The following is a 17,086-nucleotide window of genomic DNA, read 5'->3' as shown; positions in this document are numbered from 1 at the left end:
TAGTGGGAGAACTGGGACTGGGGGATGAATCCAGTGGAACATTCCTTCAGGACACAGCAATACGTACCTTGCATACATGCCAGGGAACCTTACCACAGGCCAAACAAGAGCTCCAGAAGCTTGTGCAGCACTGTGAATCATAAGCCATCATCTTCAGAGCACAGGTACCTGGGAAATAAGAACTGGACATGACCAGTGTTCCTGTTATGAAGGCTTGAGCACTGCACATTGAGATGGGGTTTAATGCTTTCGAGTCTTTGCGTGGATGTTAGAGCAGCTCATTCTAGATGAGAATTGTGTAATGCGACCAACGGACTCCAGTGCTCTGAAATTCTTTTAACATGGTTCTTAAAATGCAATCCCATGGTAACACTGCTTTACACTGCAAAAATGTGAATACAACAGCTGAAGAAAATCAGGATTTAACACAAGTCTCGAAGAAGTATAATACAGAATGCATAAATTGGGTCTTACCCAAGATGAACACAGACAAATTGTAACTGCCAGGCAAGATGTAATGTTTTTGTTCTGAGTATGTGTGTTCATGTTTTTGTGCAGCTGAAACTAGTCTGGTTCCAGGAATACAATAGCCAAGAATATTCCAAGGGAATAGAATACACATTTTTGACCAGGACTAGTTATTATAGGAGCAGTTCGGGGTGAGATTTTGTGCTAGCCAAAAAACTTTCAGTTCTCATTCAAAGTTCTTGTAGTGCTATAATGTTGTTCAACAGCTAAACTTGAAATTTAATTGTTAAACAATGAAGGAATGCATAATGGAGATCTGATTTAGGGATGCTGGAATCAAGATGAAATTTCTGCTCTAAGTTGAACACCTGCAATAAGTTACCACATTGTAGTATTGAAGCATAAATACTTGACTTTTTAAATAGAGGGGACACCAGTATGAATTATTCATCAAGTAGAAGAAAATTAAAACAGTTTTTCAATTGACAGTGTTCAGTTCACCTAAGGACTTGAAGTTACTGGAAGATGCAACAATTCTCTATGAATAACATTTAATTATGTTTCAGACAGTGTAGTAGATTGATGTGATGATGCCAAAAAGACTATTCATTCTTTTAAAGTGTCTGTGTCAACTCTAAATCTTATTCCCAAAACTCAGTTTAATATTTTCCTGGTTGCAAGGATGATTAATGTTTCTTAAAATATTTTATAGCTGATTTGTGAAAAAAAAAAAACAACCTGACAGAATGATGTGATTGACATACAAAGTGAAAATGTCACCAAACATGAAACTTCAACTAAACAGAGTAATGAAACCTGTGCTGAATTACAAAAAGGATGTTCGTGAGAGTTTGGTGCTTTAACACATAGTTATGGAAAAACTGAATGGACAATAGGGGAAGTCAGATGCCTGTACAAGCAGGAATTTGTAACTCGGAAAAGAACTTCAGGGCTCGTCCCCAAATACAGTTAAAAAAAAACAGGCAAAGACCCTCTCCAATCTATGAAGTCTGACTTGCACTAGAATCCACAGCAAAACATGCAGCTAGAAAAACTTGCGTAGCTTCTGACACTTGGTACCAGACAGTTGGCAGACAGTTGCGTAAGCGCATGAGCTCATCTTCTGAACCACCCAGCAGCAACTCACAAGATCAGTTTAACATGACGCAACGTTGGACTGCTTCAAGAAGCATTATTTTTCTCACTGTAAGAAGTCACTGTGCAATGTTCTCTTGTTCCAGTTTGATAATGGCTGTATGGCTCAGAGCTCCTTTTTTCTGTAGTTCTAGTGTTGATATGCTGAAAGAGCAGTAACTTGGCAGAAGTTAAAGTCATGTTCTGTTAAATGCACTCTGCAGCAGATCAAAGTCAAAACCATTCTTTACAGTAGGAGCTCTAATAAAGGCAGGCAGCTGTTAAATGTGTGGATATCCTGGAGCTGATGTTGCAACCCTCTCTTGTCTGCTGCAGTGGAGGGAGTGTTGAATTTCCTTGCAATAGTTGATAACCTTTCCCTGCTCTAGTACTCAATGTACTTTAGCTGAAGCAGGGCATTTTTGGCTCAAAATATACCTGGGCTTTCCATGACCAGCAATCAGACCTTTTAATTTAATTTTAAAAAATTATTAATGTTTATGTTAAAAACCAGCCTTGCCTGTCTCTCTGCCCTTACAAAGTACAGCTGTTCTTTTGTTTATCCCTTCTTCCCCTTTGTTCCTCATGGCTCACATTTCTCTTCCCCTTACACTGATGAATTAGTACAATCCTTCTTAGTTAAAATTTTGTCTTCATAATGCTTTAATATTGCTGTACTTAATTTTATAAAGTGTCAGCTGTGCATCATTGGCCTCAGTGCTATAATATGTTCATACAAGTTTCTCCTATATATTATCTTGCTAGGTAGCAGTTTTCCTTCTGTCATCTGGCTGAGTTGGTGGGTGTGCAGGGTCCACTCTCCTTCTACAGACTGCAGCAGTTTAGAAAAGTTCTAGAGTCAGTCATAGAATGACCTGCACGATGAGAGTTTGGGACCAGATAGCAAAGGCCTGGGAGGTTTCCCAAATAACTTCACAAAGATACAGGTGAAGTGAGTTCTGAGATGGTATTTAATGTCCATAGCTGAGCATTAGGGAGAGACAATCATTGGTATTCTTGCTGTACAGAGAGGCAAGCAGAGCTGTTAATGTCCCATATGCCATGGTTTTATTTCTGCTTGAACTCAGTGTGGGATGCAGTGGATTTCAGGTTTCACCCACAGTGTGGTTCACTTCTCTGCAGCCACACCAAGCCTCAAGGAGCAGGTAACCAGACCCCCAAACACAACCACTGGGGGTTTAACTTTCCTTTAATGACAAGACAATGGCCACGCAATAGGAGCACAGTACAGAATAGCAGCAGTCCTGCATATTCACTACTAGAGAAGCATCTGTGCAGCTCAGTGGGGTTTGTTACAGTCATGTACATAAATTAGGAGTAGCTCCATTTATAGTCAAATCAACTGATTTTCCAATGGTATCTACACGAGGGTAATTGTCTTACCAGGAAGGACATTTTGTTTTCTTTAGCTTGATACCTTGTATATACCAAGGCTCACACTTGGAGACATGCAAGCTCTGGAAAAGCTCTAGCTATCAGCATGGTACAGCTCATTTTCTCTGATGCAGGTGAGAGATACCATCTTTTGAAGGAGTCTCACTACACTCTCTCTAGCGTGGTTCAAGAGAGCCCTAATCCAATGCATTATCGTGTACAGAGTCTTTCTTTAGAACTCCTACAATTCCCAGAGCCCCTGCAAGCTTATGTTACATAATAAGATACACCAAAGTATCAGTACCTTTCAAATTACTAGCAGCACCTTCACAGGTATTAACTGCAGCAATGCTGACTGTCCTAGCAGACCCAGAAATCTGCCCAATCTTTGTTCCCAGCTTACGCTGATTTGTTCCACCTCAGTTCCATCACTCTTTCAAAATCGGTTCCATCTTCTGTCTTTTTCCTGAACACTAGAAGTACTCTGTTGTTGTAGCCTTCCCGGGAGAAATTAGGTAAAATAGTGTGTTTTGATGAGAAAAAATTGTTCTGGAAAGATAGTAAGTTTATTCATACAGCCACCATCTGTTCTTCTGCATTTCTGGAACTGAGTATAATTATGCACTGAGAAAAGGATTCTTGATGCTGGCTGCTTTAAATAGGTTCCCTCTCATTTTCAGACGGCTTTTGTCTTTCTTTTTTCTACTAAGTTCTTCAAGAAGAATTCACCTAATTAAAAGGAAATAAAAAAACCACCAAAATGATTTGTAGGTATTTCAATAAAATAAGGCAAAAGAATGCATTCTTATTTAACATGAGTGCTCTATTCTACAATACAATTGTTTTTACCAGTTATTTTACAGGAATTCAATTCTATGTAACAGCATCTCAAATACATAAAGCAGGGATCTAAAAAACCCTCAAAACTATAACACACAACCCCTCTACTCCCAAAATCCTGATTTTCCTCCTGTCCAGTTTTATGAAAGAGCTCTGTTGCTTTGTGCATTACAACAGGCAACAGTGAATTAATTAAAATTTAATTCCTGTTTCATAAAGTATCAGCAAGTTATAGTGAAACCTGCTATAAATCTTGTTTGAGCTGGCTTTAAAACAGACTGAGCAGCACAGTACTCCACCTGAGTCTTCTCTGCTCTTTCCTTAGGAAAATGCAGGATGTTGTACCTACACAACAATTCCATTAATACAAACTGCTACTTCATACCCAGTGCTGTGTCAGAAAAAGCACTGCCTTAAGTGTCTCTGATTATTTTTAAAGCACTGTAAATAAATTCTGCCTAAAGCAACAAAACTGCATCACAAACAATCAAGGATGTCGTTGAACCCAGAAGCATCCAAGAGACAGAACGTGAAGGAAAACTTGAAAATTTCGTACTCTTTATCTTGCCTCACACATTAAATATAGTACAGAATAGGTTTGGAAAAAACAATTAGGTTAAGCAGCACTGCAATTGTACAAATACTAATTACTGTCACACTTGGATCACCTACAGGAAATAGTGTAAATAATTTTTAAAATACAGATTAACTATATGAAGTGTCCTTGAGCTAAGGTGAGCTTTGTTGCACATTACTTCACCATTTTAGTTTTGTATAATAAAATATCACATTCTAAATAATCTGATGCCCTTCAGTATCTTACCTGCTTTATAGGAAGACCGCACTAAAGGCCCGCTAGCAGTGTAGTGGAATCCAAGATCATTTCCCACTTTTTCCCAGTACTTAAACTTCTCAGGAGTTATGTACTCCTCGACCTGGGGGAAAAGAATTCATTTTACTCAGGTATTAATGCAAAGGAAATTGCTAAAGCTAGCATACAGTGAAATGAAACATAGTTATATTAGAAGTCCAAAATTGTTAAAAAATTGTGAAAAATCACAATTGTCCTACAAATCTCTTTACTAACAGTTAATTCAGTGAAACACAAGAACAAAACGGAGAGCAAATTTCTGGACAGATCGCAGAAGCAGAAAATGGTGAATTTCCCAGCTGAAGCAGCGCCATTAAGGGACAGCCTGTAAGACAGTGAAGGGGTGCTGACTTGAGCAGTTATGTTTGAGACATACACTGAAGCTCTTGTTTTCCAGAATCATGTCTCAGCTCCAGCTGTCTCCCTGGCTAACAGCAGAATCTAGCACTGGGAAGTCTGCAGAAGATGGAAGGGGTTAGATGGCTGAGATCATTTTTAGTGAAGAGCCCCTAACAGATAATCATTGTCAGGCTAAACAAGGAAGGAAATTTTTCCCAACATCTGCGGTTAGAGTAAGGATGACTGTGCAAGGTATGAACTATAGCTCTGCCAGTAAATTAAAGGCACTTTTACCTTTAGGTGACGTTTTGTTGGTTGCATATACTGTCCTAGGGTCAAACAATCTACATCTGCTTCCCGCAGTACTGTAAAAACAAAATTCCCTGTTAGCGGCAGAAGGATCACAAGGGAAACCATGGATTTACTTGTCAAATTGAATCTGTAAACTATAAGAAAACAAAATATTTCAGAAATTCAGTCTTTTTTAGCTAAACTTTTATCTTTCAGTGGAACTTGGAAAAATTTCCTGCACCAGCAAACTGATTTGCATGTAGAGGCAAAGATGCTTACAGTTGTTTTCCAACACAGTAAAATTCACACCTGTGAATTCTGGCATCTATTTCAACACCAACTTACATTTCATTGTGGAATAGATTTGTTCGTCCGTCTCGCCTAGCCCCAGCATAATGGAGGTTTTGGAAATGACGCTGGGCTGGACCTCTTTGGCGTGTTTCAGCACACGGACGGACTGCTCAAAGTTGGCTCGGGGGTCGCGGACCTTCCTTCGCACATTTCCGGCACAAGGGGGAAAAACGTGGAAGGGCACACAGACGTTAGAGACGGCGGGACAGGCGCGTTCCGCCAATTTCTGCCAAGCGGCACAGCAGAGCATTTTTGGCCCGCCTCAGGCGCCCCGCGAGGCGCCGCCGACCCAGGCCGGGCGTGCGCGCCCCCTGCCGGCGGCGGCGGGCCCGGCGGCGGCGCGCGCGGGGCAGGCCGGGAACGGGCGCGGCCCCGCAGCCCGGCCCCAATGCCGGCCCCGCAGCCCGCACACAGAGCCATTGCTCACCTCTGCAGAGCCGGCTCCGCAGCCCGGCCCCGCAGCCCGCTCACAGAACCATTGCTCACCTCTGCAGAGCCGGCCCCCATGCCGGCCCCACAGCCCGGCCCCGCAGCCCACAGAACCATTGCTCACCTCTGCAGTGCCGGCCCCGCAGGCCGCACACAGAGCCACTGCTCACCTCTGCAGTGCCGGCACCGTCTCCACGTTGTGGGCATACACATCCAGCCCCGACAAGGCGACTTTCTCCACTGCTTTAAGGTCTCCTCGGAAATCGGGAGTTAGGCATTCCACCAGGATTTTTGGATTCCTGAAAAGGAGAGACAAAAGGAACACACCTGTGGCATTTTGTGTCACTGTTGCTAAAGGACTCAAGACAGCAGAAAAACACCAAAACCCCCTTAAGTGAAGACTTGAAACTCTAACAAGCAAAGCAAAGTTAATTCAGGATAATTCTAAACCAAGAGGTTTCTGCAAACACTTCAGAACAATCTTGTGTTAACCTGCAACAAAGACATTAAAAATATATAAGCAGTGCACATGAATATTTGAGAGTCTGTTGGAATTGTTTTTATATGTATTATTTGGCTTTTGCTGTATTTCAGCTCACATCAGTAAAACCAGGAATTTGCTTAAGATCATCGCTCCAAAATACAGAGGAGCTGTAATTTTGCAACTGGAATAAGAAGACTCTCAGTCTAGAATCTAGTCTTGGTGTCCAGGAGCCTGATTTCAGCTCAAAAAGGAAAACAAACAAAACAAACAAACAAAACCCCCCAAAACAGGAACCCTTCAAGCCCCAAGGTACACTGGATAAACACTTAAAGGAGGTTATACAGATAGATTCTGCAGGCAGACAAGTGTGCTGTCAAATTGCATACAGGGCACTGATGCAGGGTGAAGGCAGCACCAGCCAGGGAAAGCAGGAAAGTACAATCACAGACTTGGAAATGGCCACTGAGGCAAAATGAAAAGCAATTTGACAACTGCTGAATGAGAAACGAGACTCTTTTAGTCCCACAGTGACAGTGCTACCTAACTCTGCTGTGTTTGAGCCCCAAGCTTCAGGAATGAACACACCTCGGAGGAATGCATTCATTTCCTGGTAAACCAGCTGTCAGCTCAAAGAAAGAATCCAGTGCTTAGTTTTAAATAAGCCTGGGATAAATTGGAAATGAACCAAATTCAAAACAGTTTGGGGCCATTCTATGAGAAAGATGAAGAAAGAAGAAAAAAAAAAGGGCACAGACAGGCTAGAGGCAGACTTCTGTATTTACATGGCCCCTGGAATAACCCAGCTGAGGGAGCTTTGACCTACATGTAGAACCACATTCTAAAGTTTTAACATCAATGACGCACCTTTCTTTCAGATGCAAGACGGTCTTTGCAAAGTGTTCCGCTCCACCATCAGGCATATCTAGAAGCATTTCAATTATTCAGTTAATCTTTTTAATAAAGAAATGTATTAACTTATTAGCAAAGCCAAAAAACCCATCAGATTCAAACTTTAAATGCAAAATAATAAAGCAGTCAAACCCCAGTCTTATCTCACCGCTTATTCCAAGGGCTTACAAAGATATCCTACCGGGCCTCTGCACAAAGTCTAACTGCGATTGTCTAGAGCAGAGTTCAGATTTACCTGTCTCTAGGTTCCCTGTCTCCCTGAGCACAGAATGGCTTTACCTATTTATGGTTCTGGTCTGAAAAACAGTTGTACGAAAATTGAGAAATATGTATTAGTGCTCTTTCAAGCCCCTTTGAAGCCACTGGTCTTTCCATCATACTGAACGGTTTTTACAATGGCTTTCCTCACCAATACGGTGTCACCACAAGGGAGCTACTTCCTTAGGAAAACACAACTTTCAGTTTTGTTACATACAATATATTCTAGGTTTAGTGTTTGGAAGGAAGTTCTCTAATGGTATTGTATACCAATGTTTGTCTTTTTGCTATCCAAGTAATAGAACATGGTGTATGTATACGCACGCATTCTGCTAAAAATTAGTTATAAAATATTTGGTGTTGTAGTATTCACTGATGTTTATTAACAATGTAATTTCTGTTGTATTTCATCAGACATGGAGAAATGCTACTAATACGTAGGAACTGTAAAAAATTTCAGCACTGTTTAAAACTGTTTAAAACTCCTTTAAAGCAGTCCTCCAGGGCAGCTGTGCAGGTGAATGTTTCTGGGGCCACGGAACACCCGTGGGAGCTGGGTGTGGTTGAGCAGAGCCCGGGTACGCACCATCCCTGTCCACGGAGGTCAGCACCACGTAGTCCAAGCCCCACTCGGCGATGGCGCGGGCTGTGTTGTACGGCTCCTGCGGGTCCAGCGGAGGGGGGTTCTTTGCAGTCTTCACTGAACAAAACCTGCAGCCTCTGGTGCACGTGTCACCCATCAGCTGGAACGTGAAAGACATTCCTTCCTTTACACAGTACATAGCACTACTGCTCAGCCGGGAGACAGCTGCACAAGCTACACTGGATAAATTCTAGCAGTGAGCAAAAAAAAAAGATGACAGTGCTTTACTCCAAATTTATTGTAATAACCCCACTCCACTACAGCAGAGATCCAACAATAGAGTACAAACAGCTCAGTCGTTACCAGAACACTTAAGAAATGGTTAATGACTTACCATAATGGTAGCTGTGGCTGTGGCATACTCCCCACCTCCCCAGCATTCTCCAATGTTGGGACAACGTGCTTCTTCACATACCTGAAGGTGAGAGGCTGTACTGTACCTGGATTTTTCCAGATTATTTTTGCAACTAATTATTATATTATTGATGGATTTTAATAGTAGCCTACAAATAAAACATAAGTCCTTCTGTGATAAATGAGGTTAACAGTTCCCTGCTGTTTTTAACAAGTCAGTAGAACAGATAAGAAGAGAACTGCTTCCTGATATCCATTACCATTATTTTCTCTACTTCCAAACTGTAAACACTGCTCAGCCACATAACTGTCTTATTAATTAGCACTATCATTAGCATTAATATTTTAAATTTAAGATCTGATAAAATGTTCACAAAGTATGTGATTCATTAAAGCATGAACTTAGTCCTAAAAAGCAATGAAAAAAATCCCTTCCACACATTCCCACCACTTTTTACTATCTGGAAAGTACAATTAATAAAATCTGTACAGTTTCTTTTCATGAAAATCAAGCATGTAACTCTGAAATTGTGTGTATTTCCATTAAAAACAGTTGCACATAGCATCTTCTAATCTCTGGTGATGTAAAGCAGTAAATCCCAGTATTTAAAATCACAGTAGGAAAAACACTAAATCTGTTCTTTAGGGGTAAAATTCACTGCTAGCAAAAAGGATCAGCACTGGGCTTGGTTTCAGCACTGAAGATCACGCAAGGCATGATTTCTACCTGTCCTCCATAGAGAAAAACATAAAATTTGCCTTATTTCTACAGGAACACTTGGTTGGTGCCAGACTTACCGTATGAAGATTTAAACTTCTCAAGGTATTCTTTAGTTTATTGTAATTCTTTCCCATGGGAATCTTTGTTTTCAGCCATGGAGGAAGATGTAGCCTGAATAACACCAAGCAAACATAAAGATTATTAAACTACTTACATGGTAAATTTCATTAATAGATTTGTTTTAATTTGTTACAGATCCCAACAAGGAAAGGTCCCTTGAAAACTGATGCAACTCAGCAATTAATGTTAATAGCATTCATGGCCAGACTTCTCTTCTCTGTTCACCATCATTCCAACACTCAAGCATGGGAATTGTTGTCATGGAAATGTTTAAAACTGTTCATAATTTCATAGGGATTGAACTTGCTACACTGGAGACTGCAACAATTAATGGCAGCAGATACTGCACAGCTATCACAAAGTCTGATCAATCTATAACTGGAAATATGGGGGTTTAAACATTTTTTTAACTTAAATCTTCATTTTTTGTTTTCTCTACCAGTAGTACTTTTTCAACACATTCACCTACTGATTTATATTTGTAATTTAATTACTGACACTCCGGAAAATACCTCCACATATCCACATTTTATTATGGATTTGAGGTTAATGACACTTGTCCTTTCCTGAATAATCATTAAAATTGCAACACAGTAAGGCAGAATTTAATAAAGACACAGCATACATTTTGTAGTTATTACTAAACGTGCAACGTTATTCCCAAACGTGTGCTGGGAAGCAACTAAAGTTTAAAATCTCTATTACCTTTCTCCTTTCTCACGCTTTAAATTGCCTTTATACTCAGCCCACGTGCTCTTGTCTGACAGATCTCCAGAGACAAAGTCCTGTAAGTCTGGTCCATTTTGCAGGAACTCTTTTTTTTCCCCTGGCAAAGAACCTGATGTTCCATACTGGTTACACACATGGCTCCCTGACACCTAAAGCAAGCAAAATTGTAATTTATTCAGTAACAAACATGCTGGCATCATGTACTAAACAACAACTAGCCCTTTTGCTGGTTAACGTATGCTTTGTGTAAACATTTTCCCCATGTTTTTTAAATTAAATGTACAATTCTCTTTTTATTTTAAGCCACAGGAAATAGACTTATTTGTCATAACACCACACTAAGTTATACAGTGCAACATAAAATTGCCCTGTAATCAGCACCAGTGAGGCCACACCCCGAATCCTGTGTCCAGTTCGGGGCCTCTCACTACAGGAAAGATGCTGAGGTGCTGGAGTGTGTCCGGAGAAGAGCAACGGAGCTGGGGAAGGGTCTGGAGCACAAGGCTTGTGAGGAGAAGCTGAGGAAGCTGGGGGTGTTGAATCGAGAGAAAAGGAGGCTCAGGGGGAGCTGACTGGTCTCTACAATTGCCTGAAAGGAGGCTGCAGCCAGGTGGGGATCGGCCACTTCTGCCAGGCAACCAGCGACAGGGTGAGAGGACATGGTCTTAAGCTGCACCAGGCTTAGTTCGGACATTAGGAAGAATTCCTTCCCAGAAAAGGTGATTAGACATTGGAAGGGGCTGCCCAGAGCGGTGGTGGAGTCACCGTCCCTGGAGGTGTTGAAGGAAGGACGGGATGTGGCGCTCGGTGCCGTGCTGTAGCTGACCAGGTGGTGTTTGGTCCCAGGTCGGACTCGATGGTCTCAGAGGCCTTTCCAACCTGGCAGATTCTGTGCAATAGCACTGTTTGGGCTACTGCGGTGATTTCGGGGCCGCAGCGAGCGGCGTTGCCATGGTTCCCGGGACTGCCGGGCGCGGTCCCTGGGAGCGGGGCCGTGGCCCGGTGTCCTGTGGTGCGTGTGCCCGTGCGGGGCTGGGACGGTCCTTCCCGGGCTCTGCCCGCGGCCACCCCGCGCTGTCCCGCGCCACCACCACACACCCGCCCGGTACCGGTACCGCGGTGCGCCGCGCAGGGTCTCCTCCTGCCCTGCCGTACCGCGCGCCCCTGCCCGGCCCGTCCTGCTGCCGGCGACCCCCGGGGCACACGGCGGGACTCACCCGGGCCCGGCCCCGCGGCAGCAGCAGCCCCCGGGCCGAGGCGGCCCCGCACCGGCTCCGCGGCAGCAGCAGCGACATGGCGGCGCCCAGCCCGATCGACGCGCTCGGCGGGCTCGGCTACTCTTGCCTAGCGGACGGCTCCCCCGGCGTGATGACGTCACGAGCTCAGCAGATGCTACAAGTACGCGATGACGTCACGCGCTGTCTCTTTTGGCGCTGCGCGCTGCGAGGTGAGGCCGTCGGTGCCGCCGGGACCGCCTGGGATCACCGGGATAATCCGCGAGCATCCGCGCCGCGAGGCCCCGCCGCGCCCGGCCCGCGCGCGGACAGCCCCCCGGGGCTGCGCCGGGCCCCGCCGGCGCCTCCTGTCCCGCACCTCCTGTCCCGCACCCCGCGCGAGAGGGCCCCGGGACGGCGCCTTCCCGGCAAGGCCCCGCTGAGGCCGCCGCGCCCCGCGGCGCTCCGGGCCCGGGCGGGGGCCGCCGGTTCGGGGAGCGGAGCCCGGCGATGGCAGCGCGGGGGGGAGCGTCGGGTGGCGCGGGGGAGGAGCCGGCGGGGGCCCCGCGGGCACAAGGCCGAGGGAACCTGCAGCCTTTGTCGTTGTCCCCCGCAGGATGAAGACCATCCTCAGCAACCAGACCGTGGACATCCCCGAGCAAGGTCAGTCCGCGCCGCGGCCGGGAGGCGCCCGGCGGTGCCGCCCCGCAGCCCGTAACGCGTGTCCGCCTTTGGTTCGCAGTGGGAGTGTCGCTGAAGGGCCGGACGGTCATTGTGAAGGGACCCCGAGGAACCCTGCGGAGAGATTTTAACCACATCAATGTGGAGCTGTCCCTCCTGGGAAAGAAGCACAAGAAGGTGAGGGCTGCGCAGGCCGTTTCGCTGCCCGGAGACAGAGAGGAGCTTTACAGTTGGCTTAAAAACTTTTTGGTCGTGTAAGAGAGCGACCAGAAATGCTCAGCTGCAGTGTTTGGTAGATTTTGCTTATTGCTGTGTTTTCTGAGAGAGACTGGTCTGGTGGAGGCCTGCGGCCTCCTCGGGCACTGTGGGAGGGAACATGCAGACTGCTTTCTTCTGTAGTGACAGTTACAGGGAAAGGGGTTGGTCATTGTATGCTGTTCAACAAACTGGTCCTTTTAGAGGATAAAAATTAGTTTAGTGGATTTCCAGAAATTGTAAATTACATTAGGATAACAGATGTTCTGTAAATAAATGCATAGTTCCCATATTGTCTCAAAAATAGAAGAAAATATCAAGAGTGACTGATTTCAGCTACTGTTGCACAATGATTGAATGTTTCGTTAAAACAGTGGATCCACACATAGCGTTTCATTTAAGCTGATGATGCATAGGAGGCAGGCTTTGAAACAATATGCTTAGCAATTGCTAATACATCCTTTAATTCAGGATTCTGTATTTACCTACCCCAGCTCTTTTGAAGACTTGTTAGTGGCAAGACCTGAAGAAAACCAACGTTTCTCACATGTCTCAGGGCTAGGATTTAAAAGACAGGAGTTAGGTGGGCCTGTATAGTCTGTCAAAGAAACGGAATAGTTCTGTGGGTTTGGTTGGTGGGCTTTAAGTAGTTTATCTGAAAGTTTTGCGCCTCGGTTGTCACAAAATTATTTTGTTGCTGGTTTTGAAGTGTAGCTGAAGGCTTTATTACTGTTTTTTGATGCAGCTGCGTGTTGACAAGTGGTGGGGAAACAGAAAGGAGCTGGCAACAGTTCGCACGATTTGCAGCCATGTACAGAACATGATCAAGGGCGTCACTCTGGTGAGTTGTGTTCGGAACCAGGATAACTGCTGCCCGGTTTGTTACCTGCAGTGAGAGCCTCTTACCTTATGGAGAGAGTGTTCCTAAGCATCCAAGATGCAGCTTCTTTCTCCTTCTGCTTTTTCTTCTTGCCTTTGCTGTCAAGCAAGTTGTGCAGGCAGAGGAAAGCACAAATGTCTCTTGGGCTCAGTGTCCTGCCTTTTTCAGAAGCTGTTGATACACCTTGGCTTAGTTTCTCCTGTAAGCTTTGTGCGTGTTGTGCCTTTTGGGCGTGCTCTGCCTTCAGTATCGGGTTCTGTCCCGTGTCCCAGGGCTTTCGCTACAAGATGAGGTCGGTGTATGCTCACTTCCCAATCAACGTGGTCATACAGGACAACGGCTCACTCGTGGAGATCCGAAACTTCCTGGGAGAGAAGTACATCCGAAGAGTGCGGATGAGGCCAGGTGAGCCTTTCTGCAGACGCATTCTGCTGGTTTTAACGAGGCTTTCCAAGCTGCTTCTTTGGGCTCTGCCACTGACAGTGGGAGAGGACGAATAATTGTTGGAGCAGCATGTTCTTGTCTGAATTTATGTAATCTTCTTATAGTACCATCGCCCCTGTTTAGATTTATTATTAATAATGCCTCTGTAATTTATCTTTACTAGCAAGAACTCACTAATAACCAGTCTGGTGTTAGTTTCTGTAATACAAGGAGTCCAGGATTTACTTTAATCGCTGGGAGTTCTTAACAGTGTTTATAGTTGGTAACCTGCAGGTGCTTGGTGTTAGGTTTGTGTTTCTGTTTTAAAACATTTTACATGAACTAGTTTCATTTCACATCATAGTTTTGGTTTTTAAGGTGTTCTAGTTTGAATTTGCTGATTATCTAGGAGCATGCACAATAAACTTAAAAACTGCCATCTTATTAGTTGTTTTTGCATCTTGCACACTTGGAGTTTCAGTAAAATGTCTAACAGAAAAGCAGGCACTTGATGGAGCTTGTTAAACTTCTGAAAGGAGGCAACAAAAGTCAGAAACAGAGATCCGTAAAAACCGAAGGAAAGACTTTCCTTATCCATTTGGGGTTTTTTCTAATTCCATTTCTGGTGAGGGTAAGGACATTTAATGTTACTGATGATGTTTTGGGCTGGCTGTAGAGGATGCATCAGATTTGTCCCACAACACTGATAGAAAACAGTGCAGAGTTACAGGGATTTGGATTTATTGTGGGGTATTACGGGTGGGTTTGATTATTGTACTTGGGTTTTTTTTTAAGTCAGCATTTACTGTTAGTAAAAGGCCAGCTTAAAAGCTGATAGCTGTTGATTAAGTAGATCAAACAGTAAAAACTTCTGTTACTCTCCTTACAAATTCAAGTTTCCTGTGAGATTCTCGAGTGCCCTCATGTTTACTCCTTGTGAGTATTTGCAGCATTGCTGGTGTAAACACAGTACATGACATGACAGGGGCGGGGGGATTTTAATGGCTTTTGATTGTGGTGGCTCCAGTTTTGTTCTTCACGAGTGCAAGCCTGTGGAAACTGGCACCACCTGGCTACAGAGCCGTGCTGGCAAAAGCACTGCCTCGTACACAGGGTTGGTGATTGATGCTCTAATGTGATAATGGGTAAGCAGGAATGTCACTTCAGTAGCTTTCACTCCAGACCATGACTTCCACTAATCATTGAATTTTTAAACTGTGTGAGGGAGGACAAAACCTGGAATGGATTTGAGGAACTCTGTTTAACAAAGTCATAGAAGCTAATTATTGTCTTGAATACTAGTGCCTAGATATGTAAATTGGGACAGGACATTAATATTGTTTCTTTAATACACGTAACACCTTTGACAGTGTGATTATGTGTTTGCCTTTCCATAGGTGTTACCTGCGCAGTATCTCAAGCCCAGAAAGATGAGCTGATCCTTGAAGGGAATGATATTGAGCTGGTTTCCAATTCAGGTTTGTGAAGTTAGATGTGTGAAAAATTATATGGAAACTTTTGTCTGAAGATGTCAGCTTAGCAAACTCTTTACCTCAAACCCTGAGGTAAACAGCAGCCCAGATTTTTTTTTTGCTCTAGTCACTGTGATTGCTTTTCATAGTTTCTTACTCTGTTTCTAAGCTTAAAGGCATTTCTACAAGTCTGCAGAACCTTCAAGTCCGTACTTACGGCCTTTTTGGCACCAAACGTCAGCTTTTCAGTTGTACATGTGTGCAGTAATGAGGTGCCACTGTCCTGAGTTGCCAAGATAAGCTCAGTGAAGTGCATCACATTTTCTCTAGACCTTACAGGATTTGAACCTGGTAATTCCTGTCTCTAGATGACAGTCCAGTTTGTTAGTTGGAATACTGGAGCATAAACAAAGGCTACAAGTTGACTTGGACCTTCTGGCTTTGTGCTAATGGTCTCACTTTGTCTGCAGCTGCCTTGATCCAGCAAGCCACCACAGTCAAGAACAAGGATATCAGGAAATTCTTGGATGGTATCTATGTCTCTGAGAAAGGAACAGTGCAGCAGGCAGATGAGTAAAACTCATAGGTTGGTATTATCTTAGTACACATTGTACATCTTCTCTGTAGAGATGGGCACTGGCCAAGGTTTATCTGCTTCAGTGCAGCCGTAGTTAAACAGGTTCCCAACAGGGATGAGATTTTGTTTGTAACAGGTGTCATAAGATGCAGCATAAAACCAGAATCTTGCTAGGTCTTCCAACAGCAGTTTTCCATCTTTCATCAACTTGGCATTTTGTTACTGTTTGGAGAAAACCTGTCTTTCCAGTGCTGTACTCTGCATTGTGAATGCAAGCTGCAGTGCTGGCTAAGAATTTAAAGTCAGCTGACCTGGCCTGACAGACCAGCTTACGGCTATTTACAGAGAGGACCTGAGACTAATGTTACTCCTGCTTGGAACTGCCCTCACTAAAATAGTGGACAGCACCCAAGTTACAGATAAAGGTCTTCTGAGCAGTTAGTATGTAAACGCTAGTAAACAGGTCACTTTAACAAGGACAGCTATTTGCATTGTCTGTGGGCATTGTTATTAAAGCTGAGTACAAGGATTTGGGGATAATTTAGGAATTTTAACTCCTAAAGGAATTTGATGCATTTAAGCTGTGGGGGGTTCCATACATAGTACAAAACCCCTGTACAGGATGAGACAGTCTGACTTGCAAATAAATTCTGTGTTGTGTGCCTTCAGAACCTAAAATTGAGGCAGGATGTTGATGAAGTGGGTTTAATAAATGCTTTTTTTTTAAATCATCCTCCAGATACAAAACACATTTGCAAGCCTCCAAAAAAAGAATTTTTTGTTGCAAGTGCCTTGAGAGATGGAACAGCTTACTGCATTTGTTGAACAGTTGAGCTGTTGTGCTTGAAGGCATCTTTTAGTAATCTTTTCTGTGTAAAATCAAGCAAATTCTTTGAGATATTGATGTCTATCTTGCATTAAAATCATCAGATAAATTAACATCTAATGGTTATGAACTTTCAGTTTCACATACGCACTGCTAAAACCTTTCTAAAAGCTCTTATTTTTTTATTTACAGTTGCCTGGATTGAAATACTACCATGACACTTTATACCAGCAATGTCAGCTGGTATAAGGTGTAGAATACAAGAGGGTTAAATAAAATAAACTGTATTTCATATCTTGGTTTGTTTAGTTTTTTTTAAAGAACTAAATGGCGATTTTGTGAACTTGATGGCGTTTGGAGAAGCAGATTGCACACTGGGTCCACACTACCAATGTGTGTTCAAACCATCAAACTTCATTCAG

General features: G+C 43.7%; 2 protein-coding genes across 2 annotated transcripts; one reads left to right on the top strand and one right to left on the bottom strand.

Moving 5' to 3' along the window:
• Window positions 1–2,559: 2,559 nt before the first annotated feature.
• Window positions 2,560–11,736, bottom strand: LIAS (lipoic acid synthetase). The gene is made up of 11 exons (XM_063401795.1): window positions 11,554–11,736; window positions 10,313–10,485; window positions 9,565–9,658; window positions 8,747–8,827; window positions 8,356–8,512; window positions 7,467–7,524; window positions 6,289–6,417; window positions 5,684–5,829; window positions 5,342–5,412; window positions 4,661–4,772; window positions 2,560–3,726 (listed from the first exon to the last, which is right to left on the bottom strand). The coding sequence occupies exons 1-11, from the start codon at window positions 11,629–11,631 to the stop codon at window positions 3,674–3,676; spliced, it is 1,152 nt and encodes a 383-aa protein (XP_063257865.1). The 5' UTR covers window positions 11,632–11,736; the 3' UTR covers window positions 2,560–3,673.
• RPL9 (ribosomal protein L9) lies at window positions 11,689–16,958 on the top strand. The gene is made up of 8 exons (XM_063401796.1): window positions 11,689–11,783; window positions 12,167–12,213; window positions 12,293–12,408; window positions 13,232–13,327; window positions 13,639–13,771; window positions 15,187–15,267; window positions 15,732–15,847; window positions 16,857–16,958. The coding sequence occupies exons 2-7, from the start codon at window positions 12,168–12,170 to the stop codon at window positions 15,836–15,838; spliced, it is 579 nt and encodes a 192-aa protein (XP_063257866.1). The 5' UTR covers window positions 11,689–11,783; window position 12,167; the 3' UTR covers window positions 15,839–15,847; window positions 16,857–16,958.
• The last annotated feature ends 128 nt before the right edge of the window (window positions 16,959–17,086 follow it).

This window comes from Prinia subflava, chromosome 7, assembly GCF_021018805.1.
Source record: "Prinia subflava isolate CZ2003 ecotype Zambia chromosome 7, Cam_Psub_1.2, whole genome shotgun sequence".
Taxonomy (NCBI): Eukaryota; Metazoa; Chordata; class Aves; order Passeriformes; family Cisticolidae; genus Prinia; species Prinia subflava.
Note: the sequence above shows the minus strand (reverse complement) of the source record. Positions and strands in the feature narration are given on the sequence as shown.